This window comes from Microcaecilia unicolor, chromosome 7 (assembly GCF_901765095.1).
Source record: "Microcaecilia unicolor chromosome 7, aMicUni1.1, whole genome shotgun sequence".
Lineage (NCBI taxonomy): Eukaryota > Metazoa > Chordata > Amphibia > Gymnophiona > Siphonopidae > Microcaecilia > Microcaecilia unicolor.
This window is the reverse complement of record NC_044037.1, coordinates 18,832,360-18,857,946: the sequence shown is the minus strand read 5'-3', so window position 1 is coordinate 18,857,946 and position 25,587 is coordinate 18,832,360. Positions and strand designations below refer to the sequence as shown.

The following is a 25,587-nucleotide window of genomic DNA, read 5'->3' as shown; positions in this document are numbered from 1 at the left end:
TTATGTCTTCACGGAAGCAATGTCCTTAAGAGTGCGTACTCTTTTGGAAGAGTATGCAGCACTGCCTGAACACGACAAAACGAAATTTGGTACTTTTTTCTGTTCATTTTCATTGGATAACAGAGCCGGTAGTGGGAGGCGGGGATAGTGCTGGGCAGACTTATACGGTCTGTGCCAGAGCCGATGGTGGGAGGCGGGGATAGTGCTGGGCAGACTTGTAGGTCTGTGCCCTGAAAAAGACAGGTACAAATCAAGGTAAAGTATACACAAAAAAGTGGCACACTTCGTGGGCAGACTGGATGGACCCTGCAGGTCTTTTTCTGCCGTCATCTACTATGTTACTATTTCAAATGAATGCACAACCCTAACAGACATTTGAGGCCTGTTAGCAGGTATTTGCTCACACAGACCCTGTGGTACCCATGCTTCCTCATCCAGCATGGTGCTCCTGTTACCGAGGTAACCAGTGCATGAGGCAGGGATGATGCAGGGCTATGGGAGTTTCTTACAGGTCCCATGCTGTTGCTACTGGTCACATACCAGCTTCAATTTCTTTATATCATGGTATAAATATATGCTTTTTCCTGAAAGATTTAAAAGGTGCCGGGGGGGTTGGGGGAGTGCAGTTAAGAGACCCCCAATTGCCCGGAGGAGGGGAGGGAGAGACACCAGGATTCTTCAGCTGGCAAGGCTTGGAGTTCCCCGCCAACCACATCACAGCTGTGCCGCTGCTGGGTGGGTCTGAGTTCAAAGTGAGTGGGTGTGTGCCCACCCGGGCTCACCTGTGGCTATGCTATGGGTGTGAAGTGTTGAGGGCTAACCCGGTCTTACATGCTGAACATAGTAACATAGTAGATGACGGCAGAAAAAGACCTGCACGGTTCATCCAGTCTGCCCAAGAAATGTGCCACTTTTTTGTGTATACCTTACCTTGATTTGTACGTCTTTTTCAGGGCACAGACCTACAAGTCTGCCCAGCACTATCCCCGCCTCCCAACCACCAGCCCTGCCTCCCACCACCGGCTCTGGCACAGACCGTATAAGTCTGCCCAGCACTATCCTCGCCTCCCAACCACCAGCCCCGCCTCCCAACCACCGGCTCTGGCACAGACCGTATAAGTCTGCCCAGCACTATCCCCGCCTCCCACCATCGGCTCTGGCACAGACCGTATAAGTCTGCCCAGCACTATCCCAGCCTCCCAACCACCAGCCCCGCCTCCCACTACCGGCTCTGTTATCCAATCTCGGCTAAGCTCCTGAGGATCCATTTCTTCTGAACAGGATTCCTTTATGTTTATCCCACGCATGTTTGAATTCCGTTACCGTTTTCCTCTCCACCATGCTCTGGTTAGACTGGGATGGGGTACTGCAGAAGAGGGTTCACAGCTTCTGGGGTGGGAGGGCTGTGATGATCGATCACTCGAGGGTGATTCCTAGAGGCTAGATTTAGCAAAGTATGCCATCTGAGTTTGGCAGCTCCCCAGACCAGAATTATTCCTGCCTCAGGGTTTGAGGCCTCCTCCTGGAAGGTAAAGAAATGTGTGCTTGTATTGGGTGAATCAGTGTTGGTGGTGATATCTGTACATGGAGTGAAGAGCTTCCTGATAGGACCTCCAGTGGCTCCTTCATTTGTGTGCGCTGAAAGTATGTATGCGTTTAGGTGCCGTTCCCCAAACATCTGCTTCCATGACAGTTGGTATTTGGATTTTTTCCAATATTTGCCTCCTCCCCCCCTCCCCAGAGGCCCACAAGCAAAGTGTTAAAAGTTGTCCCCCTGTGGGACTCCCTGTAATTACCAACTTTCATGTGGATACTTGTGGCTCCTTGTCTCATCCCAGGTATAACATTTGCGAACATGAAGCAGCGTAACGCGACTAAGCATCTTGGTTACACCTGGTTAATGCATAAAAAGGAAATAGGAAACTGAGAGCTGAACATGTCTCTGGATTAAGGAACAAAAAAAAACATCAAATCCACATTCTGAAGAGCAGACTGGTGACCATCTTTTCTCTCTGACCCATTTCAAAGCCATAGCGAAATCGCTAGAGCCCCCACTTCATAACCCTCTCTTATGGTTCCCTTCTCCCCCACCCGATGTTTGATACTATCAGTGTTGTGAAACGGACACACTCCCTGCTTTCAGATTGTTATTCTCAGCAGGGTCAGCTGGTTTTAAGCTTAGAAAAACATCAGCTTGAAATGAAGATCTAAGCTATGTCTTTCATGGTGGAGTTTCATCTGCTGACCCACCTAAAAGCCTTTGGAGTGGTAAGTAACCCTACAGGCAGAAGACCAAGGAGTCAGGAGATCCTCATGCACCTGAAAACTGAGTTCAACCAAGCACAGATTAACCAGATCGGACTGCAGCGGTTTTCCTTAGAAAGAAATAATTCAGAGTCTTTAAAGCAACAGAAGCGACATTTGCAATCCATACACTTCAGTCACCAAGTTACTCGGTACCGAACAGACTGTTGACTGGTGATGGTACTGAAGTGTTAGCTTTTACGGCACTATTGATGGGCTTCGTGGAGTTCTACAGTCCAGCTGCAGGGGGCCAAGTCTGTGTCCCCTTTTCTTTCTCCCATGCAGTTCTCTGTCTTTCTTAACAGAGGCTCTTCTCGGGCTTCTCCGCGTACAAAACTTTTACCAGATCTTCCAGCTCGGTCTTGCACACTCTGCTTTCGCACATCTGACTGATTCGAGTTTCCCCCTCAGTGAAGATTTTCCACTGGCCTTCAAATCAAACAGAATAATAAAATTAGTGCTGCATGACACATGCAATTTGACGGGGAAAAATGCAAACTCTGATCCATCTCAGACTGTATTTGAGCTTTGCAATTTCCACAACTAGACCCCCCCCTCCCCACCCCCAGAGACTGCGTCACACTGTCTCGAATTTGATACTGGTTTTTGCCTCTATCGCTTGGACCAGTAATTTTGAACAGCGAGGATCGGTAGTCTACAAGTCTGATTTACCTAAAGATGGAACCTCAAATAAATTCGAACTAGCTATCTAAGGGAGTCTTTTGCCGCAGTAGTGTTTTTAGCTCACGGTAGAAATCAGCTGGCAGTAAATGCCGAGACACCCACAGGAATATAATGGGCGTCTCGGCGTTTACCATCAGCTGATTTCTATCGTGAGCTAAAAACGCTACCGCGGCTTAGTAAAAGACCCCCTAAATGCGTGAGAAGGCTGATAAATACGCAACGTTGAGGCTTCGCAGTATTGCTTTACAGAGAATTTGACTTTACAGAGCTTGCAGTAATTCTGTAGACATGCTTTTATGGCACCTGTTTTCAGTGGGACTCCTGCATGTAAAGTATCAAGTTGCCAGGTTGGGGCTTGTGCCAGCCTCCAGTTAATTGAAAAAAGTTCCAGGTCCCGTTGAGTGGCTTCCCTGTCCAGTGGCAGCAGGAAACGCCTTCATAAAGCACCATCTCATGCTGCCACTGATCCAACTGCAGGAGGAGATGACATTTTGTAAAGGCGTTTCCTACTGCCACAGGATGGGGAGACCAGTGGTTAGTGCAGTGGACTTTGATCCTGGGGAACTGGGTTCGATTCCCACTGCAGCTCCTTGTGACTCTGGGCAAGTCACTTAACCCTCCATTGCCCCTGGTACAAAATAAGTACCTGAATATATGTAAAACCACTTTGAATGTAGTTGCAAAAACCTCAGAAAGGTGGTCTATCAAGTCCCAGTTCCCTTTCCCTTATGACATCACAATATCAGAAGTGAGCCAAGTATCAGGCATTCAAGCCATTGTGACATCACTGATGAGGTTGGCTCTTATTGGTGGAATGAGTGGAGGAGTAGCCTAGTGGTTAGTGCAGTGGACTTTGATCCTGGGGAACTGAGTTCAATTCCCACTGCAGCTCCTTGTGACTCTGGGTAAGTCACTTAACCCTCCATTGCCCCTGGTACAAAATAATTACCTGAATATATGTAAACCGCTTTGAATGTAGGTGCAAAAACCTCAGAAAGGTGGTATATCAAGTCCCATTTCCCTTCCCTCCCTTCCCTTTTGCTGCTGGCTGCAAATCAGCTGTGCTGGGGCGGAGCAATGGGTAGGGTTATGGGCAGAGCTGGGGGGCAGGCCCTAAATCTCCCGCTGAGTGGGTCGGTCTCCTTGGCAGCTCTGCGATGACCTGCTGTGAGTTGGCAGAAAATCAGCATCAGCAGCATGGGATGGAGACTCGTACTTACTTGGAGTTGTCCAGGTTACTTCTTTAAATTCAGGTTGATCTTCAAACTCTGTCTTTGATATTCTCTCGGTGTGAAAATCTTTTAAAATGCCTATGGCAAAGGAGCAAGATTCACAGGTTAGACATATGCAACCAGAGCCGGACTAACACTATATTGGGTCCTAGGCAAACATATATTTCCCTCCCCCCCCCCCCCCCCCCCACGAGGGACCCCACCCCCCACCATCATTTCGCCTCTCCAGAAGTATCAGGAAAAGTGCAGAGCCTAGCTGTGGGTATAATAGCAGTAATAGTTTGTGGATTAGCATGGGGACCTTGCATGCACATGCTTTGAATGGAGAAGCTTAATGGGTAGACTCGGAGACCAATAGGAAGGCGAGCAGTTAAGGAGCAGCCAACTCGCGTCCGCAGCAATGAAAAATCGGCCAACCCACGACAAAAATAGCTCAAAAAGCTGCAACCCTCAGGCTTCCAAAAAAACCCATGAGGAGGAGCGAGAAATAGCCCAATTCCATGGTTTTACTGCAGAATTGACTACTTTACCTCTCACACTCAGCCTGCGGGAGCAAAGAAAGCGGGCTGGCCTTAGCTCCAGGGTTGCCAGGTAGAAATTTTTTTTCCAGCCCAATCCAGGCCAGAAACCAGCCCAAAACCCGCCCAAACACAAACCCCGCCCCTGACACCCCCACCCCCGCGTCACCGGCCCCGCCCCCGCCGTCACCGGCCCCGCCTCCCACGTCATCGGGCCCGCCTCCCCGTCATCAGCCCCGCCTCCCCATCAACGGCCCCGCCTCCCACGTCATCGGCCCCGCCTCCCACGTCATCGGCCCCGCCCAAAACATCACTAACCCCGCCCAAAAACGTCACTAACCCCGCCCCCCGCGGCCGAAAAAAATCAAAAAGCCGCCCGGAAGCCCAAAAAACCGCCCAAAAAACCGCAACCCGCCGCGGGCAAAAATTTCCCGCGGCGGGTCGCGGAAAACCGCCCAATTGGGCGGTAAAACCGCCCACCTGGCAACACTGCTTAACTCAGAGCTAACAACCAATAGAAACAAGCTCACAAAGAGCCAATCACAAGACACTGCAACTGTAGACAAGGGGGAGGGGAAGCCCCAGTAAACAGTGCTGTCTATACAAATAATATTCCTATTAAATATAGATAATAATGCCCTCTGCCCCGATGGGGCAGCACACATACTCAAATACGCAAAATCATTGCCACTATGAGCCAAACTGATGGTACAATTTCCTGAAACATCCATGAAAATAGTTAACAAGATTACAAACACTGTGGCTTTGGGCTGAACTGATGGTACAGCTAGAAACATGACGGCAGATCTGCCCATCCTCGGTAACCACTAACTCCTCCTTTTCCCAAGGGATCCCACATGCTTGTCCCATGCTTTTTTGAATTCTGACACAGTCTTTGTCTCCACGACCTCCACTGGGAGGCCATTCTATGCATCCACCGCATGAGTTAACTGGATAACACCGATGTTAGGAGGCGGGAAGTGCTCCCGTGTTACTATTTTTGCTTTTCAGGGTTACAAAATATGCAAATCAACCAGGTTCATGGATTAAATTTATGCAAGTACAGCTTTTAAATATATGCTGTGAAAGTTGTGAACAAATTCCAGGCTTCTTGTGGTTCTGAAGACCAGAGTTTGGGGCTCCATACAATTTACAGAACACAGAAATTGGGCCGCACTCTGCATTTTCCTTCTGCCATTGATGATGCAATTATTATTCTTAATGTCAGACATCTAAGTGAGCCACAACATGATATACAGAAAAATGTTAACACAGAAACATTACAATACCTTCTTACTGTACCTTTTAGGATTGTCCACACGTGGATTTCTACTTGCGGGGACTTTGCTGTTTCAGCAGCTATTTTTCTTACAGTTTTTCCTTCCTCCAGCAAAACAGATTCATACACAAGCAAGATTTCCTCCCCACAGAAGTAACTTTTGCTGTCCAGCTGCTGCTCAGACACCTTCTCCTCTGCAATAGCCCAAAAGAAATGACTGTTTTACTGATATCACCCCAAACAGTGGGGGCTTCAGAAAAGTCTACACTACTATTTAAGGACTTCCATCAACTAGATGTCCCCGGTGCCTGTGCGTAAGACCTAGCTTAACCCATGCGCGGCGTGAGGGGAAAAGCAGACTCAGGGCAGGCAATGTGGCAGAGAACAGCGCTAGAGGAAGGGTTCTGCTGGCGGGGCTTGGGGACCCCTGCCAGCCAAACCAGAGGCCCCGAAGCCCTATGTCTGCCTCTCCACAGCCTCTAAGGGGGGGCCCAGTGCCAGAGTTTTCTCTCTCCTGCTCCAGTTGGGACGCGATCACCTGGGTATCGTCAGGAGCAGAAGCGAGACAGACCCTGGCGCTGGGCCCCTTTTGGAGGTTGGGCCCGGGGGAATCTTGCCCCCCCCCCCCAACCCCCTCTCGGCAGCCCTGAATTTCTTTTTTTGATTGTAAAGAAGGACTTTATTTTATTTATTTGTTAACAATTTTATTAACATTCAAGGAACCATTACACATTTGTCTTCCAATAACATAGGTTCATGTAATATCCCAATAGACTCCATGTCGAAACCTTTTGAATATCAAATTATTTTCCATATAAAAGAATTATCCAACAGTCCTCCCAAATAAGCCCATACCCCCCCAACCCATAGCCCCCTTCCATACTTCGCCCCTTACCCTCCTCTTAGCTTCTAAGTTCCCCCCATCCCACCTCTACCTCCCCCCTATTAAATCTCCCACTTCCCCCCTCCCCTACCCCCCCTCCAATCTCCATGCTGATCCCAGCTGTAATATGTTATGAAGAGCCAGGCAGCCCTGAATTTTTAACACACTGGCTGTTTAATATACGCTAGAGAATAAAACTCACGCTAACTACGTAGTGCACCTTAGCAAATGTGCCCTTAAGCTTGTTCCTGAGCTGCTGGAGTGTTAAGCGACTTGCTCATGATCACAAGGGGAATCGCCTTTACTGCCTAATCTAAGTGTTCTTCTGCTGTACCTAATTATCATTTTCAGGAAAATGGCTACTCGAGGTTCTCCCCCACCTCTGTGGGAGTCAGAATTAAACACCTTTTAGAGTTTCTGTTTGGAGTCACCTCAAAGGTCAATAGAACATCACCGCCCTATTACTATTCTGGGCCTGATTATATGTGACCATCTCTGGGAAAAGGTGACTAAAGTCACCAGAAACAAAAAAAAAAAAGAGACGTTAGTAACATAGTAGATGACGGCAGAAAAAGACCTGCACGGTCCATCCAGTCTGCCCAACAAGATAAATTCACATGTGCCATTTTTTGTGTATACCTTACCTTGATTTGTACCTGTCCTTTTCAGGGCACAGACCGTATAAGTCTGCCCAGCACTATCCCCGCCTCCCAACCACCAGCCCCGCCTCCCAACCACCGGCTCTGGCACAGACCGTATAAGTCTGCCCAGCACTATCCCCACCTCCCAACCACCCACCCCGCCTCCCACCACCGGCTCTGGCACAGACCGTATATAAGTCTGCCCAGCATTATCCTTGCCTCCCACCACCGGCTCTGGCACAGACCGTATAAGTCTGCCCAGCACTATCCCCGCCTCCCAACCACCAGCCCCGCCTCCCACCACCGGCTAAGCCAAATGACTGAGCCAAAATAAAGGTGTGAAGGGAATGAATACATGCTTATAAGTTGCAGGAGCCCCATTCTAATGCAAAGCGAAACAGCTCAGTGAAGAAAGTGACAGCACAACATGTAAATAAGACCTCTATTAGAGCAAACAATTTGTAATTCAACAGTTCAAACCCCATCTTTTTATGTGAAAAATTTTTTAAAAAGTTACAGAAGTTCAAACATGTAAAGTTTGGACCCATGACGTGAAAAATCGTCCATTCTCAACATTTTGGATCTACTACTTTAGTCACCTTTTCCCAGAGATGGTCACATGTAACAAAGCATCCGTGAGAAAACCTCCACAAAGACATCTATTTCACGCCTGTTTTATAAGATAGCCCTCCCTATGGGGGTCTTTCACTAAAGTTTACTTCGAGTTATCTGCAGCAGGGCCCATTTTATTCCTAAGGGCCCTGCTGCAGATAAGTCGAGCTAAGCTTTAGTAAAAGATCCCCCTATGAGCCTTCAACAAACCAGACTCCTACAATCAGTGGTGTGCTGGAGCAGGCTCTCACAAGCTCGCAAAAGCCGGTTGTTAAGTTTTTAAGAATTTTGGGAGCCGGTTGTTAAAGTAGGCCTCCCCATGGCTAGTTTAACAACTGGCTCCCAAAATGTGGGCTTGGGCCCCCTACTAAATTCTCTTTTACTTTGCTGGTGGGGATGCTGAGCCGTGCCAGCCAAGTAAATAGACTGCTGCTGTACCCCACTCCTTGTTTCCAGCTCTGAGCAGCAGGCTGGGACTTCTCCAGCATGTGTGAGAAGTTCCAGCATACTGCTCAAAGCAAGACGTTGGGAGTGGTGGCAGTCCATTTATTGGCTGCCAGCAAAGGTATGCCTAGTGTGCCCGCACGAAGGGAGGGAGGAGAGAGAGGCAAGTGTTGTGTTGCTCCCCCCTGCAGAGCTGGCTACCTCCGGAGAAAGAGTCTGTTGTTAAAAATTTACCAGCACACCCCTGCCTACAATGATTACCAGTAGCTCAGACATACTCTCAAAAAACATGCAGCTGACTCAAAGAAGTTGTAAATATCAACATGGACTCCGAGGGTAATTTTAAAACTGGGCACGTACTAAAAACACTATCGAAGGCACCTGCTTTAAGCCTATTTTATTGATAAAATGCCTACTTTTTTCATAAAATACTAACGTAGTCGGCCAGAAACCCACCCTAGTTCATGGTGCAATCACTTAAACTTACAGTCATAGAGATAACGTAAATGACCAGCCCTACACTTTGCAAGTACAATGCAAGAAATGAAAAACTACCTCTTCAAAAAATTTCTACAGCTAATCGCAAAGATATCGTCGCCTTCCTTTCAAAACTACCTCTTCAAAAACTATATGAATAAATATCACCAAAACTCTACAACAGAACACAAAAGCTACCACTACCTTTTCCTCTTCAAATCTATCTCTTCAAAAACTCTATGAATTATTACATAAACTATCGATGCCCTCTCAACATTGCACAAGACTATTGTAACTCCACCAAAATGTAAATTGAAAGCCACTGTGAACCGAAACTTGGTTTTGGATTTATAGTGGGATACAAGAATGCATAAATAAAATAGATAAAAATAAAATATAGTTTGCAAGTACGTGTAATTAAACTCTGGAATTCGTTGCCAGAGAATGTAGTAAAAGCAGTTAGCTTAGCTGGGTTTTAAAAAGGTTTGGATGACTTCCTAAAGGAAAAGTCCATAGACCATTATTAGAATGGACTTGGGGAAAATCCACTGCTTATTTCTAGAATAAGCAGCATGTATTGTACTGTTTTGGGATCTTGCCAGGTACTTGTGACCTGGATTGCCACAGTTGGAAACAGGATGCTGGGCTTGATGGACCTTCGGTCTGTCCCAGTATGGCAATACTTATGTACTTAGTACTTATTCTGCTTGAAGGCTGCTTCAAATAGATTACAATTGATGCGCTGTGGAAACACCAGGAATTCTCCCTGAAACAGGAAATAGTGGTCTCCTTCCTTCTCTTCTTTGTCTTCTTCTGGTCCTTACCCCCAGTTGTCACTAGATGACAATGAAGACAGGAGGTAGAAGGTGGAAACTGAGACCACCCAATTACTCTTCTCTGAGGGCCCCCTTTTACTAAGTCGCACAGACGCCTACGCGCCGAACACGTGCCAATTTGGAGTTACCTCCCGGTTACCACATGGCCCTTGCAGTAAAGCCATTATTAAAATGGTCTTGGGAAAATCCACTGCTTATTTCTAGGATAAGCAGCATAAAATGTGTTTTACTGTTCTGGGATCCTGCCAGATACATGTGACCTGGATTGGCCACAGTTTCAAACAGGATGCTGGGCTTGATGGACCTTCAGTCTGTCCCAGTATGGCAATGCTTATGTACTTATATATATTTCATAATCAACATGTGGACTGCTTGTGCTACCCATGCTGCACCACACTCTGGCCATGTGCATGCCCACAGTGAAAATATGTGCCATTCTCACCATGTGCCTACTTTTACACTGGTTAGAATTTATCAGAGAATGATTAAAATACTGTCATTTCCGTGTGTTCCTGACACCTATAACTAGGCACCTTCTGACAAAATTATCCAAATTAAGAGCACAAGTCTTTCTTTCCTTTACCTGGACACACTTTGCAGCATTTGCCCTCTATTTTCTGAGGGTGTCGGCAGGGATACGGGTCAGGACAGCCGATTTTCTTACATTCTTGTCTGGTGATATTGCAGGTGCACAGCACACACTTGATGATTCCAAATGCCCGGAGATGTGGGTGCCAGGATTCCCCATGTGAGTATGTCTTCCCATGGGAGATACAGACTGTGAAACAATGCAAAGCACCTTAGACGTATGCAGCTCTTGGCATAAACCTCAGCATCTCTTAAAATGATCTTATCAATAGCGTAAGTCAGGGGTTCTCAACCCAGGGCTCCAGACACACCTAGCCAGGGGCGTAGCCAGACTTTGGCGGGAGGGGGGTCCAGAGCCCGAGGTTTGGGGGGCACATTTTAACTCCCCCCGGTGACACCGACCACCCCCCCCGCCATTGCCGACCCCCCTCCCCGCCACCACCACCAACTTTGACGACCCCTGCCGATGACCCTCTCGACCCCACCTCCCGCCGACGACCCTCTCGACCCCCCCTCCCACCGCCAACCCTCCCCTGCTGCCGCCTTGGGCTACCTTTGCTGGTGGGGGGACCCCAATCCCTGCCAGCCGAGGTCCTCTTATTCCCGCAAAGGCTTTGTTCTGTTTCTGACGTCCTGCACGTTGTACGAAGCCTTGCAAGATGGCTTCGTTCTGTTTCTGTGAGTCTGACGTCCTGCATGTACAACGACGGCGGGGGAGGGTTGGCGGCAGGAGGGGGGTTCGAAAGGGTCGTCGGCGGGATGGGGGGTCGAGAGGGTCTTCGGCAGGGGGGGTCCAGGGCCAAATCTACGGGGGCTCAGGCTCCCGTGGCCCCACGTAGCTACGCCACTGCACCTAGCCAGTCAGGTGTTTCAGGGTACCCACAATGAACATGCGTGAGATAAATTTGCATGCCCTACCTCCATTGTAGAAATAAAAAGAGCAGGTCAGTGGTAGATGTACACAAACTTTAACAGTAGAGTTGCAAACAAGTATATTGTCCGAAACAGGCTGTGTTTCGCCCAAAAGAGCTGCTTCAGGGGCTGTGTTGTGATCGTCACACTGAGATGCGGATTTTACCTTGGCGTTTTGAATTGTGCTTTTGCCGGTTTTTCTACTATTGTGCAGCTTCTATGTTGGAGAATAGTATACACACTTTTTAACAAGTTTTTGACACTGAAGATCACAACATTGCCCCTGACACAGCCCTTTTGGGTGAAACACAGCCTGTGTCGGGCAATATACTTGTTTGCAACTCTACTATTAAAGTTTGTGTACTCTACTGTTAAAGGGGTCTTTGGCTAAATCTTAGCTCGCGTTATCTGCAACAGGGCCCATTTTATTCCTATGGGCCCTGCTGCAGATAACTCAAGCTAAGATTTAGCAAAAGACCCCCAAAGGTTGTGTACATCTACCACTGATCTGCTCGTTTGAAAATTTATCCCATGCATATGAATTATGCTTATCCTGAAAACCTGACTGGCTAGGTGTATCCAGAGGTCTGGGTTGAGAACCCCTAGCTTAAGTCAATAGTTCATATGAATTATTAAGAGACTAGTAAAAAAAGCCCGTTTCTCATTGAAATGAACCGGGCGCTAGCAAGGTAATCACCTTCTGCCATTAATGTTTTTAAGGGAAGTTCCAGCATCCCCCCTCCCTCCCAATTCCAGGGTCCCCCACTCTCTCCCTCCCTCACAGTTCCAGGGCCCTCCCAGTTCCAGGGTCCTCCTTCCTTCCCTCCCTCCCTCCCAGTTCCAGGGTCCCCCCCCCCTTCTTCCCAGTTCCAGGGTCGTCGTCCCTCCCTCTGAATTCCAGGGTCGTCATCCCTCCCTCCCTCCCTTCCAGTTGCAGGCCCCCTCCCTCAAAATTTTTAAAAGTCATCCTGACTTACCTCGTCGGGGTTACGGCGGCCGGCAGCAGCGGTAAAAAGCGTGCAGGCTCAACACTTACTTCAGTTTTCCCTTCTCTGTCTCTCAGCTCTGGTCCTGCCCTCATTTCCTGTTTCCGCAAGGGCGGGACCAGAGCTGAGAGACAGAGAAGGGAAAACTGAAGTAAGTGCCGAGCCTGCACACATTTTACCGCGCAAGGTAAGTCAGGATGACTTTTAAAATTTGGAGGGGGGGGCCTGGAACTGGAAGGGAGGGAGGGAGGGGGGACGGACGACGACCCTGGAACTCGGAGGGAGGGAACGAACTTCTGGTGGGTGAATATTATATGCAGCCTTCCCTTCCCTCTGAGGGCGGGACACTGAGAGCGAGTGGGAGGCCTGTGGTTGGTCCCTTCTCCTTCTGGCATCGCGTTTCTTTCCCTGGCAACTATACAGAGTTCCCTCGAAGGCGGGGCGATTACGAACCCTATGAACACTACACGGCTTCGCTGCCACGCTGCCACGGAGTCAGCTTCAGAACATTGGAGGTGCGAATTATTATATTAGATGGTTTTCAAGAAGCAAATGGATGAAATTCTAGTATAGTTCAGCATGCATTAAAACACTTACTGCAAAGCGCGTTAAAATGTTTTGTGGTAAGTAACTGGTGCATACGCTAAGCGCATGGCATTTATTTTATAACACTGTACTTACATTTTTGGAATGCCCCTCCTATAGCCAGTTGCATGCTGGACAATTTAGGCATTTCTGTGTCATAGAATAGCGCTTAGGCAGAGCTGGGCGCAAATCCTAATTAATGCCAGTTAACGTCAATAAATGATAACAGCTTGTTAACTAATTAGTTTGCATGCAGATCGGAGATCCATGCTCAAATTAGGGTGCCCAAATTTGGTCACCATGTAAGGAATCTGGGGTTAATGGATATCCCCTATCTGTGAAGACAGTACTGTTGTCGTAGCCATATAGAGAGACATTCTATATATGGTGCCTAAAACATCTGTGCTATAAGTGGCTCCTAGATTTAGGTGAATACACTTAGTCGATATCCCAGTGCCTAAAACTATGCGCCTCCATTTACACAGATGAAAATTTGGCATAAATGCGCATAGAATTAGGTGCACAGGGCCATATTCTATAACTACGCGTGTAAATTTTGGAACACCCATTTCCCTGCCCATAACCACGCCCTTTCTTGCCTTTATGCATTAGAAGTTAGGTGCACTGCATTACAAAATACGCTTAGGGGCCCTTTTACAGAGCGACGGTAAGCTCAACACGGGCTTAATGCTTACTCTTCTGGGACTACTGCCAGCCCAATGTGGCCTCCGGTGGTAGTCCTGCCCTGAGCATGTACCATTTATGGGGGGAAAAAGAAACCCCCCCCAGAAATGACTTACACGGCGGTAACCCAGTGGTAACCGGGCATCGCTGCATGCTGCCGGGACCGGGACCAGGAGCAGGGCAGCCTATGGGAGAATACTACTGCCGCCGCCTTTTGAAAAACAAGAACAGAATAGAAAAGGTAATTTCGGGGAAGGAGGTTGGGCAGGGAAGGGTTGGGGCAGCAGCTCATTTCTTGCCCCAGGTAGCAGATGGTCTTGGGTCGCCCCTGGATGCCGGAATACGTTCTAAGCACTATTTGCTAAAGAGCGCTCAGCCTGGAGTGCCCTGTGTAGAATAACACTGAGTATGAATTTTGCCCGGGCTCCAATATATGCAAATATATCTCATGTAGGTACATGATGATGAATGTCCTGAAAACCCAATTGGCTATGAGAAGATGATTTTGGGAAGCCCTGACCTAATCTCAGTGTTCTTTTTTATAAACTCCTTACTACGTATGCAATGGAGGTAGTAGAGAGGGACATAATCAAACGGGGGCGCCCATCTATAAGGGCAGCCATCTTTAAGGACGGCCCCGTAAAGCGGCGTCCCCGACCGTATTATCGAAACAAGATGGCCAGTCATCTTTCGTTTCGATAAAACGGTCGGGGACAGCCAAATCTCAACATTTGGGTCCACCTTAGAGATGGCCACCATTGGTTTTCACCGATAATGGAAACTAAGGATGGCCATCTCAAAACCGGCCAAATCCAAGCCATTTGGTCGTGGAAGGAGCCAGCCTTTGTAGGTCACTGGTCCCCCTGACATGCCAGGACACCAACCAGGCACCCTAGAGAGCACTGCAGTGGACTTCACAAATTGCTCCCAGGTGCATAGTTCCCTTACCTTGTGTGCTGAGCCCCCCAAACCCACTACCCACAATTGTACAACACTACCATAGCCCTTAAAGGGTAATGGGGGGCACCTAGATGTGGGTACAGTGGGTTTCGGGTGGGTTTTGGAGGGCTCCCATTTACCACCACAAGTGTAACAGGTAGGGGAGGGATGGGCCTGGGTCCGCCTGCCTGAAGTGCTCTGCAGTACCCACTAAAAACAGCTCCAGGGACCTGCATAGTGCTGTGATGGAGCTGGGTATGACATTTGAGGCTGGCATAGAGGCTGGCAAAAAAATGTATTTAAATTTTTTGGGGGGTGGGAGGGGGTTGGTGACCACTGGGGAAGTAAGGGGAGGTGATCCCCGATTCCCTCCGGTGGTCATCTGGTCAGTTCGGGCACTTTTTCAAGGCTTGGTCGTGAACAAAAAGGGACCAAGTAAAGGCAGCTAAATGCTTGTCAGGGCTGCCCTTCTTTTTTCCATTACCGGCCGAGGACGGCCATCTCTTAACCACGCCCCTGTCCCGCCTTCGGTACACTGCCGACACGCCCCTTGAACTTTGGCCGGCCCTGCGACGGAAAGCAGTTGAGGCCAGCCAAAATTGGCTTTCGATTATGCCGATTTGGCAGTCCTTGGGAGAAGGGCACCCATCTCCCGATTTGTGTCAGAAGATGGGCGCCCTTCTCCTTCGAAAATAAGCTGGAGAGTTACCTAAATTATTGGCTTTTCTTGAAAAATGTACCTAGGCTTTGAATGTTTCACATTACAGTTTACAGAATAGCTGTTTACAAGGCAACAACCGTCCTTGGCTAGTGCCTACAGGCCACAACTCCCTTTGAAGTTGATATGTATGCACCCTAAGTCCAGCCGCTAGCCTTTGTTGCTGTGCGGTAGTTGAGACTCCTCTGTAGCATCCCCAACTAGCTTAAGGAGCAGCAGGTGTCAAATTCGGGGAATGTATTAGTCAGCAGAAGTCAGTGGTTGGTCCCATATATTTAGAGCCTTTGTCCAAAGAACGAACTTATTCCTTACCTCGTCCATGTTTCTGTTTGTTGTTGAGGACAATTTGTACGATTGTTCCTGATGCCTGATAAGGGTCTGGAAGCACTTCACGGTTACTCCGAGCACTGGAAGAGCGAGGAATGCTCAACGCCTGTCTACTAGAACTGACTGGAAGGTCATGATGAGAGCGGTGGTATGAGTGTCTCTGTTACACAGAAGCACAAATATGTTATTAAGAAGGGAAGTTCTTCCTTTCTGACATAAGACTCAGTAGACTAGGTTCTAGAGTTACGAGAGGTGTACCCTGATTTTGGAGTTGGGTATGGACAGAAAAAAGGAGACAATGAAGGGGAGAGGCAAACTAATATTTAGCTAGCACATGATGGAAACAATCTACCCGTTGGCGACCCAATGTCAGCGATAGATAAAGGTGGCATCTCCCAAGCACCTAACCCATGGATTGATGGTTGAAAGTATGACCAAAAGCTCTCCTTCAGTTTTTTTATGAGGAACAGAGGAGAGCTGATGCAGGAATAACTTTAAATGCCAACCTTGGGTAAAGAGGAGATTCATCTGTGGTTCCCCAGCTCCAGGTGTCAAGAATGGTAGAAAAACTAGATCCATCCCTATTTCTCAGTTCACATCACAAGAACAGTACTCTAAGGGGAAAGAAGTAGATTTCCACCAGAAAGCCAGCACAAGTGGACAACCAGTAGATGTTGTCCCCACCCTCCTGGAGTATCCTCACTACTACCACCCCCAGAGTCAGAAGCCATGTTGAGGAATACATAGTAAACATAGTAGATGACGGCAGAAAAAGACCTGCACTGTCCATCCAGTCTGCCCAAGAAGATAAATTCATATGTGCTACTTTTTTATTTGTACTGTCCTCTTCAGTGCACAGGCCGTATAAGTCTGTCCGGCCCTATCTCCGCCTCCCAACCACCAACCCCGCCTCCCACCACCAGCTCTGGCACAGACCGTATAAGTCTGCCCAGCACTATTCCTGCCTCCCACCACCGGCTCTGGCACAGACCATATAAGTCTGCCCAGCACTATCCCTGCCTCCCACCAACGGCTCTGGCACAGACCGTATAAGTCTGTCCAGCCCTATCCCCGCCTCCCAACCACCAACCCCGCCTCCCACCACCGGCTCTGGCACAGACCGTATAAGTCTGCCCAGCACTATCCCCGCCTCCCAACCACCAACCCCGCCTCCCACCACCGGCTCTGGCAGAGACCGTATAAGTCTGCCCAGCACTATCCCTGCCTCCCACCACCGGCTCTGGCACAGACCGTGTAAGTCTGCCCAGCACTATTCCTGCCTCCCACCACCGGCTCTCACAGACCGTATAAGTCTGCCCAGCACTATCCCTGCCTCCCACCACCGGCTCTGGCACAGACCGTATAAGTCTGCCCAGCACTATTCCTGCCTCCCACCACCGGCTCTGGCACAGACTGTATAAGTCTGCCCAGCACTATCCCTGCCTCCCACCACCTGCTCTGGCACAGACTGTATAAGTCTGCCCAGCACTATCCCTGCCTCCCACCACCGGCTCTGGCACAGACTGTATAAGTCTGCCCAGCACTATCCCTGCCTCCCAACCACCAGCTCTGCCACCCATTCTAGGCTAAGCTCCCAATTCTTCTCATTCAGGCTTCCTCAGCTTATCACTTTCTTAAATCAGTTTTATGAGGAGCACAGCATTTTCAGTTCTATAATAGGTCTTCCATTTAAATCCATAGCCAAAACTAAACTCAGCCTTGTATAGAAATATATTCTGTGTCCTAACATAATGCTGATAATCTGCCCGGAGTCAAAATATCTTCCTTTCAGATTGTCCTTGTGAGTTTATTTCATCTGTCATCACCTCAGATGCTTAATGGATCGGTATATAGAAGGTTTCACATCACTTTCTGTTACACTGCACACACATACCGCTTCTCGATTGGCTGGCTGCCGAAAAGTATCACCTCCAGGATGTTCCCAGGATAATTCTCCATCCCCTAATAGAGAAGAAAATGTCATTAAAGACTAGAGATGCAGATTTATTCCACCTTCTTTCCAGAGGAATGACCTGAGATCTTCTGAAGTCACTTCACTGGCTCCCTATCCGTTTCCATATACAGTTCAAGCTCCTCTTATTAACCTATAAGTGCATTCACTCTGCTGCCCCTCACTACCTCTCCACCCTCATCTCTCCCTACACTCCTTCCCAGGAACTCCGTTCACTAGGCAAATCTCTCCTAACTGCACTCTTCTCCTCCACCGCTAACTCCAGACTCCATTCCTTTTATCTCGCCGCACCTTATGCCTGGAATGGGCTTCGTGAGCCATTACGTCAGGCTCCATCCCTGGCCGCCTTCAAATCCGGGCTAAAGGCCTACCTGTTTGATGCTGCTTTTAATTCCTAACTTGTCACCTGCTCGTAACCTTTATCTTGTCTTCCTCTCTTCAATAGTCCCTTTTCCCTATGTGTCCTATCTGTCTGTCCTACCCTTATCCCTTATTTGTCCTGTCTGTCTGTCCTGATTTAGATTGTAAGCTTTTTTGAGCAGGGACTGTCTTTTTCTTCATGTTAAATTGTGAAGCGCTGCGTACGACTGGTAGCGCTATAGAAATGATTTGTAGTAGTAGTAGTAGAGATCCCCGTGGGTTGCCAGAAATATTTGAATGCCCCTGAATGCTTGCTGTGAATTCAAACATTGGCGGCATATAAGGTTAAATAAACCATATTTCTAAAGGCAATCTTACATCTCGGATGTTTGTTTCCGTTACTATGCTGTACTTGAATAAAAACCCCAATAATTTATTTCGGAATTCAAATGAAAACAAATCCTAATTAAACATACATGTAAATGATGTTGTGTCCAGGTCAAACACAGTGAAGGTGACAAGGATGATACAAAGAAAACATCCAATGGACTCAAAGAGTTCACATCAGTAGCTTTGTTCAAAATAAAATTGGACTCGACATGAATTGTCTTTTGGCCCCTAAGGCCTGCGTCAGAAGTCCCTGTATTTTGTATGTATATATATATACTAGCCATTAAGCCCATAAAAACGGGCGAGTAGTGCAGCCCTCCTCTCTCCCCTGGCCTCACCCCGTCCACCGATCCTCCCCCCCATATCCAGCAACCCTCCTCTTTCCCTTGGCCTCCCCCTCCTCCCATGTCCAGCAACCCTCCTCTGTGCCCTGTTCTCACCCCATGTCCAGCAACCATGGCCTCTCCCCCTTGCCCTCCCCCCATGTCCAGCTACCCTCCTTGCCGCCGCTCCCTCCCCCCTCTGTGCCGGGCCCCCTGCACTGACCTGACGGCGCCTCTCACCTCCGTGTGGAAGCGCTACAGGCAGCAGCAGATTGCTCTGCCTGCATAGGAATGGCTTCTGGTGCCCTGGCTCCCTCTACTGGCTGGTTCAGCAATAAAAGAAGGAAAGGGGCTTTTGCCCAGTCTGAGACAATGAAGAGTAGGTGGGAGTAAGGATGACTGCTAAGGAAAGAAGGCTACAGAAGGAACATTTCACTCCTGCTGCCCCCTAGAAAAATGTACTTTGCCTCTACAATTGAATATCTCACTAGCCATCACTACTCTACTTAAACAAATACCTGTGAGAACCCCTGTCAAAGTGTAGCATGTGCATTTACTTAAATACGTAACTGGTGCGCCTTTTAAAATAACATAAGCTTAACTTCACTTTGCCAGCTTGTAAGCCTGAACGCTGCAGCTTGTATCTCCGAGAATTAGTGAAATGGCTTAGTGCCAGACGGCTGAGTCCTGAGCTTGGCTGTTGCTTCTTGAGCTGGCATGGGCTAGCAATACCATGGGGACAGAATTCATAGTTGTCACTGAACAGTGCCACCCACTGGCCAGACTCAGGGAATGTGTGGACGGGATCTGGGGAGCTTTTGTCCTCTATCTGATGACTGTCCTTGTGGTGGCTAAGCTTGATGGGGGTTGGGAGGGTAAAAACAGGAACTTGCTCACTGGTAGCATGAAATGAGGGTTGGTGGCACCCCGGTCTTAATTAGGGCTGGTTCCAGATGAGCAAGAGAAGGCTACACAGTTAAATCATCCTTTCTGCATTATGTTCAGTTTTGGAGACCGTATCTTGCTAAGGTTGTAAAAAGACTTGAAGCAGTGCAAAGAAAAGCTACAAAAATGGGATGGGATTTGTGTTGCAAGATGTATAAGGAGGGACTTACTGACCTGAACGTGTATACCCTGGAGGAAAGGAGAAAGAGGGTGATATGAAACAGACATTCAAATATTAATCTACAAACAAACCTTTTACACAGTGCCACAGAGGTCACATGGGTTATTCAGCGGCACTATCTAATAGGAGGAAATATTTCTTCATTCAACAAATAGTTAAGCTCTGGAACTTGTTGGAGAATGTGGTAAAAGTGGTTGGCATATCGGGGTTTAAAAAAGGTTTGGACAAGTTCCTGGAGGAAAAGTCTGCTATTGAGGCAGACATGGGAAGAAACTGCTTGCCCTGGGATTTGTAGTATGGAATGTTGCTACTCTTTGAGATTCTGCATGGAATCTTGTCACTCTTTAGGATTCCAGAATCTTGCTATTCTTTGAGGTTCTACATGGAATGTTGCTACTATCTGGGTTTCTGCCGGGTACTTGTGACCTGGATTGGCCACTGTTGGAAGCAGGATACTGGGCTAGGTGGACAACTGGTCTGACCCAGTATGGCTACTCTTATGAGTGGCACCAAATATCATATGTGGAGCCGATGGTCATGATTTAAGTGGATAAGAGCCCTCCTACCCAGTTACATCACACTGAATATTAACCCTGCAGTATCTTTTTGTCAGTATGACTTCAGATAGTGACTGATGCCTTTTCACAAACACTACAATAGTGTCACTCATGTGTGGAGCTGATCATGTGATTTAACAGGGTAAAAGCCCTCCTACCCAGTTAAATCACGCTGAATATTAACCCTATAGTAGCTTTTTCTTGGTATGACTTCAGTTAGCAGTTTACACTTTTGCACAAACACTGCAACAAAAGTCACCATGATCTCACTACCAGTGCACAGAAAACCGTTTATATGCAAACCTCCCTTTTGCCTCACTTTATACAGCCTGCAGGAAGATCGCTTTGTGTAAAGCTATTCTCAGCATGTGAATTTTTAGAAAACCCCCATGAGTACAGCCCGTACTTTGACATTCTGTATTGTAAATATCACACATGTCTGCCAGTGATGTTTTTTTCCTTACTTGGCATGTGAGAGGCTGACTCAGGTTAACTTAGTGCTTTTCATGTTTGACCCTCAGATTGCTAGGCTATATTTGTCCTGTTTTTCTTTTTAAAATCCCAAACTATGCATGATGACTGCCTATCATAGTCTCTTCTTGCACGGTCGCTTTAATTTTCCTCTCTGTCTTCACTGGCTCTTCCCTGTCTTTACTTCTCTGTTTCTCCTTCTCGGTGTCTCTTTCTCTGCCCCTCTCACTCACACTCTGTCTCTTGTACACTTCCCTCATCACACTTCCTGCTGCTTATTTGAATATCCAGGACAGATCATTTTTCAAAGTCTGCATTTTTGGCAAGGTTAAGTCCAGAAACTATTTTTAAAGTGCAGTTTTCAAGGTAACCTGTTCCCAGGCTTAGGAAATGCCCCCCAAAACATACCAGGGATTTAGTTCTCCCCCTCCAACGCATCAGAAATATAACCCTCCCATAACCATAACAAAACTAAGCCACAGTCTGCAAGAAATACCCCAGGACTTTACCATCTTCCCTCAGGCACACCAGGACCACATTACATGAGTCGGGGACCTTATTAGGTCAGAGGTGGGAAATAACACAGGTAGGTTACATTTTCAACCAGGACATTCCCAGAGCTGGGAGGGGTCCTAGGTAGTAAAATAGAATAAAATGGAAAGGGAAATGGGACTTCATATACTGCCTTTCTGTGTTCTTTTACAACTACATTCAAGGCAGTTTACATGGTATATTCAGGTACTTATTTTGTACCTGGGGCAATAGAGGGTTGAGTGATTTGCCCAGAATCACAAGGAGCGGCAGTGGGAATCAAACCCAGTTCCCTAGGATCAAAGTCCACTGCACTAACCACTAGGCTACTCCTCCACTCCTTGGGATTCCGGAATCTTGCTATTCTTTGGGGTTCTACATGGAATGTTGCTGCTCTTTAAGACTGTCCATGGAATCTTATTAATGGGGCTTGATACACTGCCTTTCTGTGGTTCTTGCAACTACATTCAAAGCTGTTTACATAGTATATACAGGTACTTACTTGTACCTGGGCAATGGAGGGTTAAGAGACTTGCCCAGAGTCACAAGGAGCTGCAGTGGGAATTGAACCCAGTTCCCCAGGATCAAAGCCTGCTGTACTAACCACTAGGCTACTCCTCAACTAGCAACATTCCAAGTAGAATCTCAAATAGCAGCAACATTCCATGGAGAATCTCAACTAGGGAAAGAGAAATGGGACTTGGTATACTGCCTTTCTGTGTTCTTTTGCAACTACATTCAAAGCGGTTTACATAGTATATGCAGGTACTTATTTGGACCTGGGGCAATGGAGGGTTAAGTGACTTGCCCAGAGTCACAAGGAGCTGCAGCAGGAATCAAACCCAGTTCCCTAGGATCAAAGTCCACTGCACTAACCACTAGGCTACTCCTCCACTCCTTGGGATTCCGGAATCTTGCTATTCTTTGGGGTTCTACATGGAATGTTGCTGCTCTTTGAGACTGTCCATGGAATCTTATTAATGGGGCTTGATATACTGCCTTTCTGTGGTTCTTGCAACTACATTCAAAGCTGTTTATATAGTATATGCAGGTACTTACTTGTACCTGGGGCAATGGAGGGTTAAGTGACTTGCCCAGAGTCACAAGGAGCTGCAGTAGGAATTGAACCCCAGGATAAATGTCTGCTGCACTAACCACTAGGCCACTCCTCCACACTTTAAGTGGGGGTTTACAAAGGCCTGACTAGATGATCAACCACATGCAGGGCCGCAGAGAGAAAGCCAGGCCTGGGTCAAAAAATCTTAAGGGGCCTGCCCCCGCCTCCTTCCTGATTCATTGAGCAGGGAAGATTCACTGGAACAGTGCATTGGACATTGAATATTCACAGCTCAGGGGAGTAAGAGCTGTGTCCTTGCTACACTGGCCACCAGTAAGGTCTTAAGCAGGGGCAGACTGACAGTGGTTTGAGCCCCTGGGCAATAAGGGTCATGGGCCCCCCTAACCACCTATTAAAAGTTAAACTAAATGGAGGCTAGGGGCCCTCAGGCACTGCCCTGTTGTCCCAATGGTCAGTCTGCCCCTGGTCTTCAGTGATTTTTCAGCCGTTGCAGAGGTGAAGGGTTTTCAATATGCAATCACAAGGAATGCTTCTTTCTCAGCAGTGGCCCCGATTCGTAAGAATAAGTTGTCTATACTTCTGAAACGGATTGAGGGCTGGAGCTAGCAAGGGTCTGAAAGAGGCTGATCACTTTTTGAAATCTCCTAAGTGATCTTCCTGAGGTGTATACCGCACATCTGGTTCTGGTTCTGGTTCTAGGCAATGAAGGCTCGTTTGATTTTAGGGGATGGTGGTTATGTTTTTCCATTGTTGTGGGGTTTTATTTGGTATCACCCTCTCTAGCGCTTACATCGATTGTAATGGGGTTAGGGTGGGGCTGAACAGTGCTGAGAACGATTTAAACTTTATTGTGAATAGCCCTGAAGGCTGGAGCTGTGCAGTGTATAAATGATTAAATGAAATAAAATGACATTTTATACTTGAAAAGATAGAAGAGGATTTTCCTCAGTTTTCCTGGGTTTACAGGAGAAAAGTTCCAGTGGGAACATCAGAAGCCCAAGCTCCACTCAGTGAGCGCTCAAGAAATTTAAGCATCGTTTAGACAGTGGATTGTGTCTGGTTTTCTACTGAGACCTAGATAATTGCTGAAAACTAGAAACGATGGAAATTACAGAGTTTGTTTTCCCTGTAATAGTCTAAACTTTTTTTTCCACTTTGTGCTTGTTTTTCTTTCCTGCTTCTCAGTAAACATACGCTGGGTTTAGAACAAATCCCTGAAGTTTGGACTGTGTTTGAAAGGAGCAGAGTGATCCCCTAGGCCTTGGCCTTACAGCTCTGTGGCTCCTACTCCAAGAACCTGATCCCAGACACCGGGGCTGGTCCAACCATTAGGCAAAACTAGGAGGTCGCCTAGGTCAACAACTTCTTGAAGCAGCAAAGAGCAACTGCAGTGACAGGGGCGTAGCCACGGGCGGGCCTGGATAGGCCCAGGCCCAGCCAGTTTCCCTCCAGGCCCGCCCAGCCAACGTCCGCCCCGCCCTGGGTGTCAGCAGGTGGGGGGGTGCTCTGCTGGCGCTGCAGTCCCCACCTGCCTACCAGCTCCATGATCGACGAGCAGATGACCCTCGTCTTCCATCCGGCACCGAGCCTTTTAAAAAAAAAGGAGAAACGCCTCGCGTCTGCTGTGCGCTGCTGTAAAGCAAGCAGCAAATCGCTTCATCTCGTCGGCCCTTCCTTCACTGTGTCCCGCCCTCTGATGTAACTTCCTATTTTCGTGAGGGCGGGACACAGTGAAGGAAGGGCTGACGCGATGAGACGATTTGCTGCTTGCTTTACAGCAGCGCACAGCAGATGCGAGGCGTTTCTCCGGGTTTTTTTTAAAGGCTCGGTGCCGGGTGGAAGACGAGGGTCATCTGCTCATCGATCATGGAGCTCGTAGGCAGGTGGGGACTGGGTCGTGCAGGGGGGCTCAGATGGGATGTCGGGGTGGGGTGGGGAGGGGTTCAGGGGGGGGTGGAGAAGGGAAGATGAAATGCATGCCCACCCAACCTACCCACTGACCCACCCAAAAATTACATTCTGGCTACGCCACTGCTGCAGTCAAAGCAGAAAAACAGGTTGTGACCAGCAGCAGCCCCCTCCTGGGCTTACAGTGTTGTTAACGGTTTGTAGGCGCAGAGGTGATCTCCACTCGCTCCTGCGCATGGCCAGCTCCTTCTTCAAAATGGCTTCTGGGACTTCCAGCGACCGTCTTGCGAGACTGTCACTGGAGGCCGTGGCAGCCATTTTGAGATTCGAACTGGCATGGGCATAACATAACTAGGACTCCTCAGCTTGGAGAAGAGATGGCTGAGGGGAAATTTGATGGAGGTCTACAAAATACTGAGTGGAATGTAACAGGTAGACGTGAATCGCTTGTTTACTCTTTCCAAAAATACAAGGACTAGGGGGCATGCAATGAAGCTACTAATTGGTAAATGTAAAACAAATCAGAGAAAATATTTCTTCACTCAACATGTAATTAAACTCTGGAATTCGTTGCCAGAGAATGTGGTAAATGCAGTTAGCTTAGCAGGGTTTAAAAAAAGGTTTGGATTGTTTCCTAAAAGAAACTTCCATAAGCCATTATTAAGGTGGTCTTGGAAAAATCCACTGCTTATTTCTAGGATAAGCAGCATAAAATCTGTTTTACTGTTCTAGGATCTTGCCAGGTACTTGTGACCTGGATGCTGGGCTTGATGGACCTTCGGTCTGTCCCAGTATGGCAACACTTCTGTTCTTGTGTACATGTATGGACAGGCAAGTCTGAGCAGAGAAAATTTTTGCCTGCACTGGAGCAGTTTTGAACATGTAAAGGAAGTTTATTACTTACAAAAAGTGGTAGAAGGGAAATGAGCAGGCATGAGAGACAGAGATAGCTTGCTTAAATGAGGAGTGCAGAGAGGGTTTGGGACTGGAAAAGAGTGGCATTAATGAGCCAAGTCTGGCAAAGCATTAGTAGGCCAAAATCTGCCTAAGCAATGACTTGTGTTCCTGCTAATGATCAGTGGTGGCCCTAACATTAAGATCTAATTGGACACAATTTCAGCAAACAACTTCCACCGTAATAGCAATGATGAGCTGAATGTTTTTGAATTGTGTCCAATTAGATCTTTTTGTCTTTACAATTAATTTGGACTAACATGGTAGC

The 25,587-nt window shown here is 47.7% G+C and overlaps 1 protein-coding gene across 1 annotated transcript in view; it reads right to left on the bottom strand.

Moving 5' to 3' along the window:
* Nucleotides 1-1,297: 1,297 nt before the first annotated feature.
* CHRDL1 (chordin like 1) overlaps nt 1,298-25,587 on the bottom strand; it is a 64,003-nt gene continuing 39,713 nt past the window's right edge. The window contains exons 5-10 of the mRNA XM_030209749.1: nt 17,544-17,611; nt 15,635-15,809; nt 10,494-10,688; nt 6,041-6,211; nt 4,209-4,298; nt 1,298-2,733 (exon numbers count right to left, since the gene is read on the bottom strand). Of these exons, the coding sequence (XP_030065609.1) occupies nt 2,603-2,733; nt 4,209-4,298; nt 6,041-6,211; nt 10,494-10,688; nt 15,635-15,809; nt 17,544-17,611 (830 nt within the window). The 3' untranslated portion in view covers nt 1,298-2,602. The remainder of the gene's footprint in view (nt 2,734-4,208; nt 4,299-6,040; nt 6,212-10,493; nt 10,689-15,634; nt 15,810-17,543; nt 17,612-25,587) is intronic.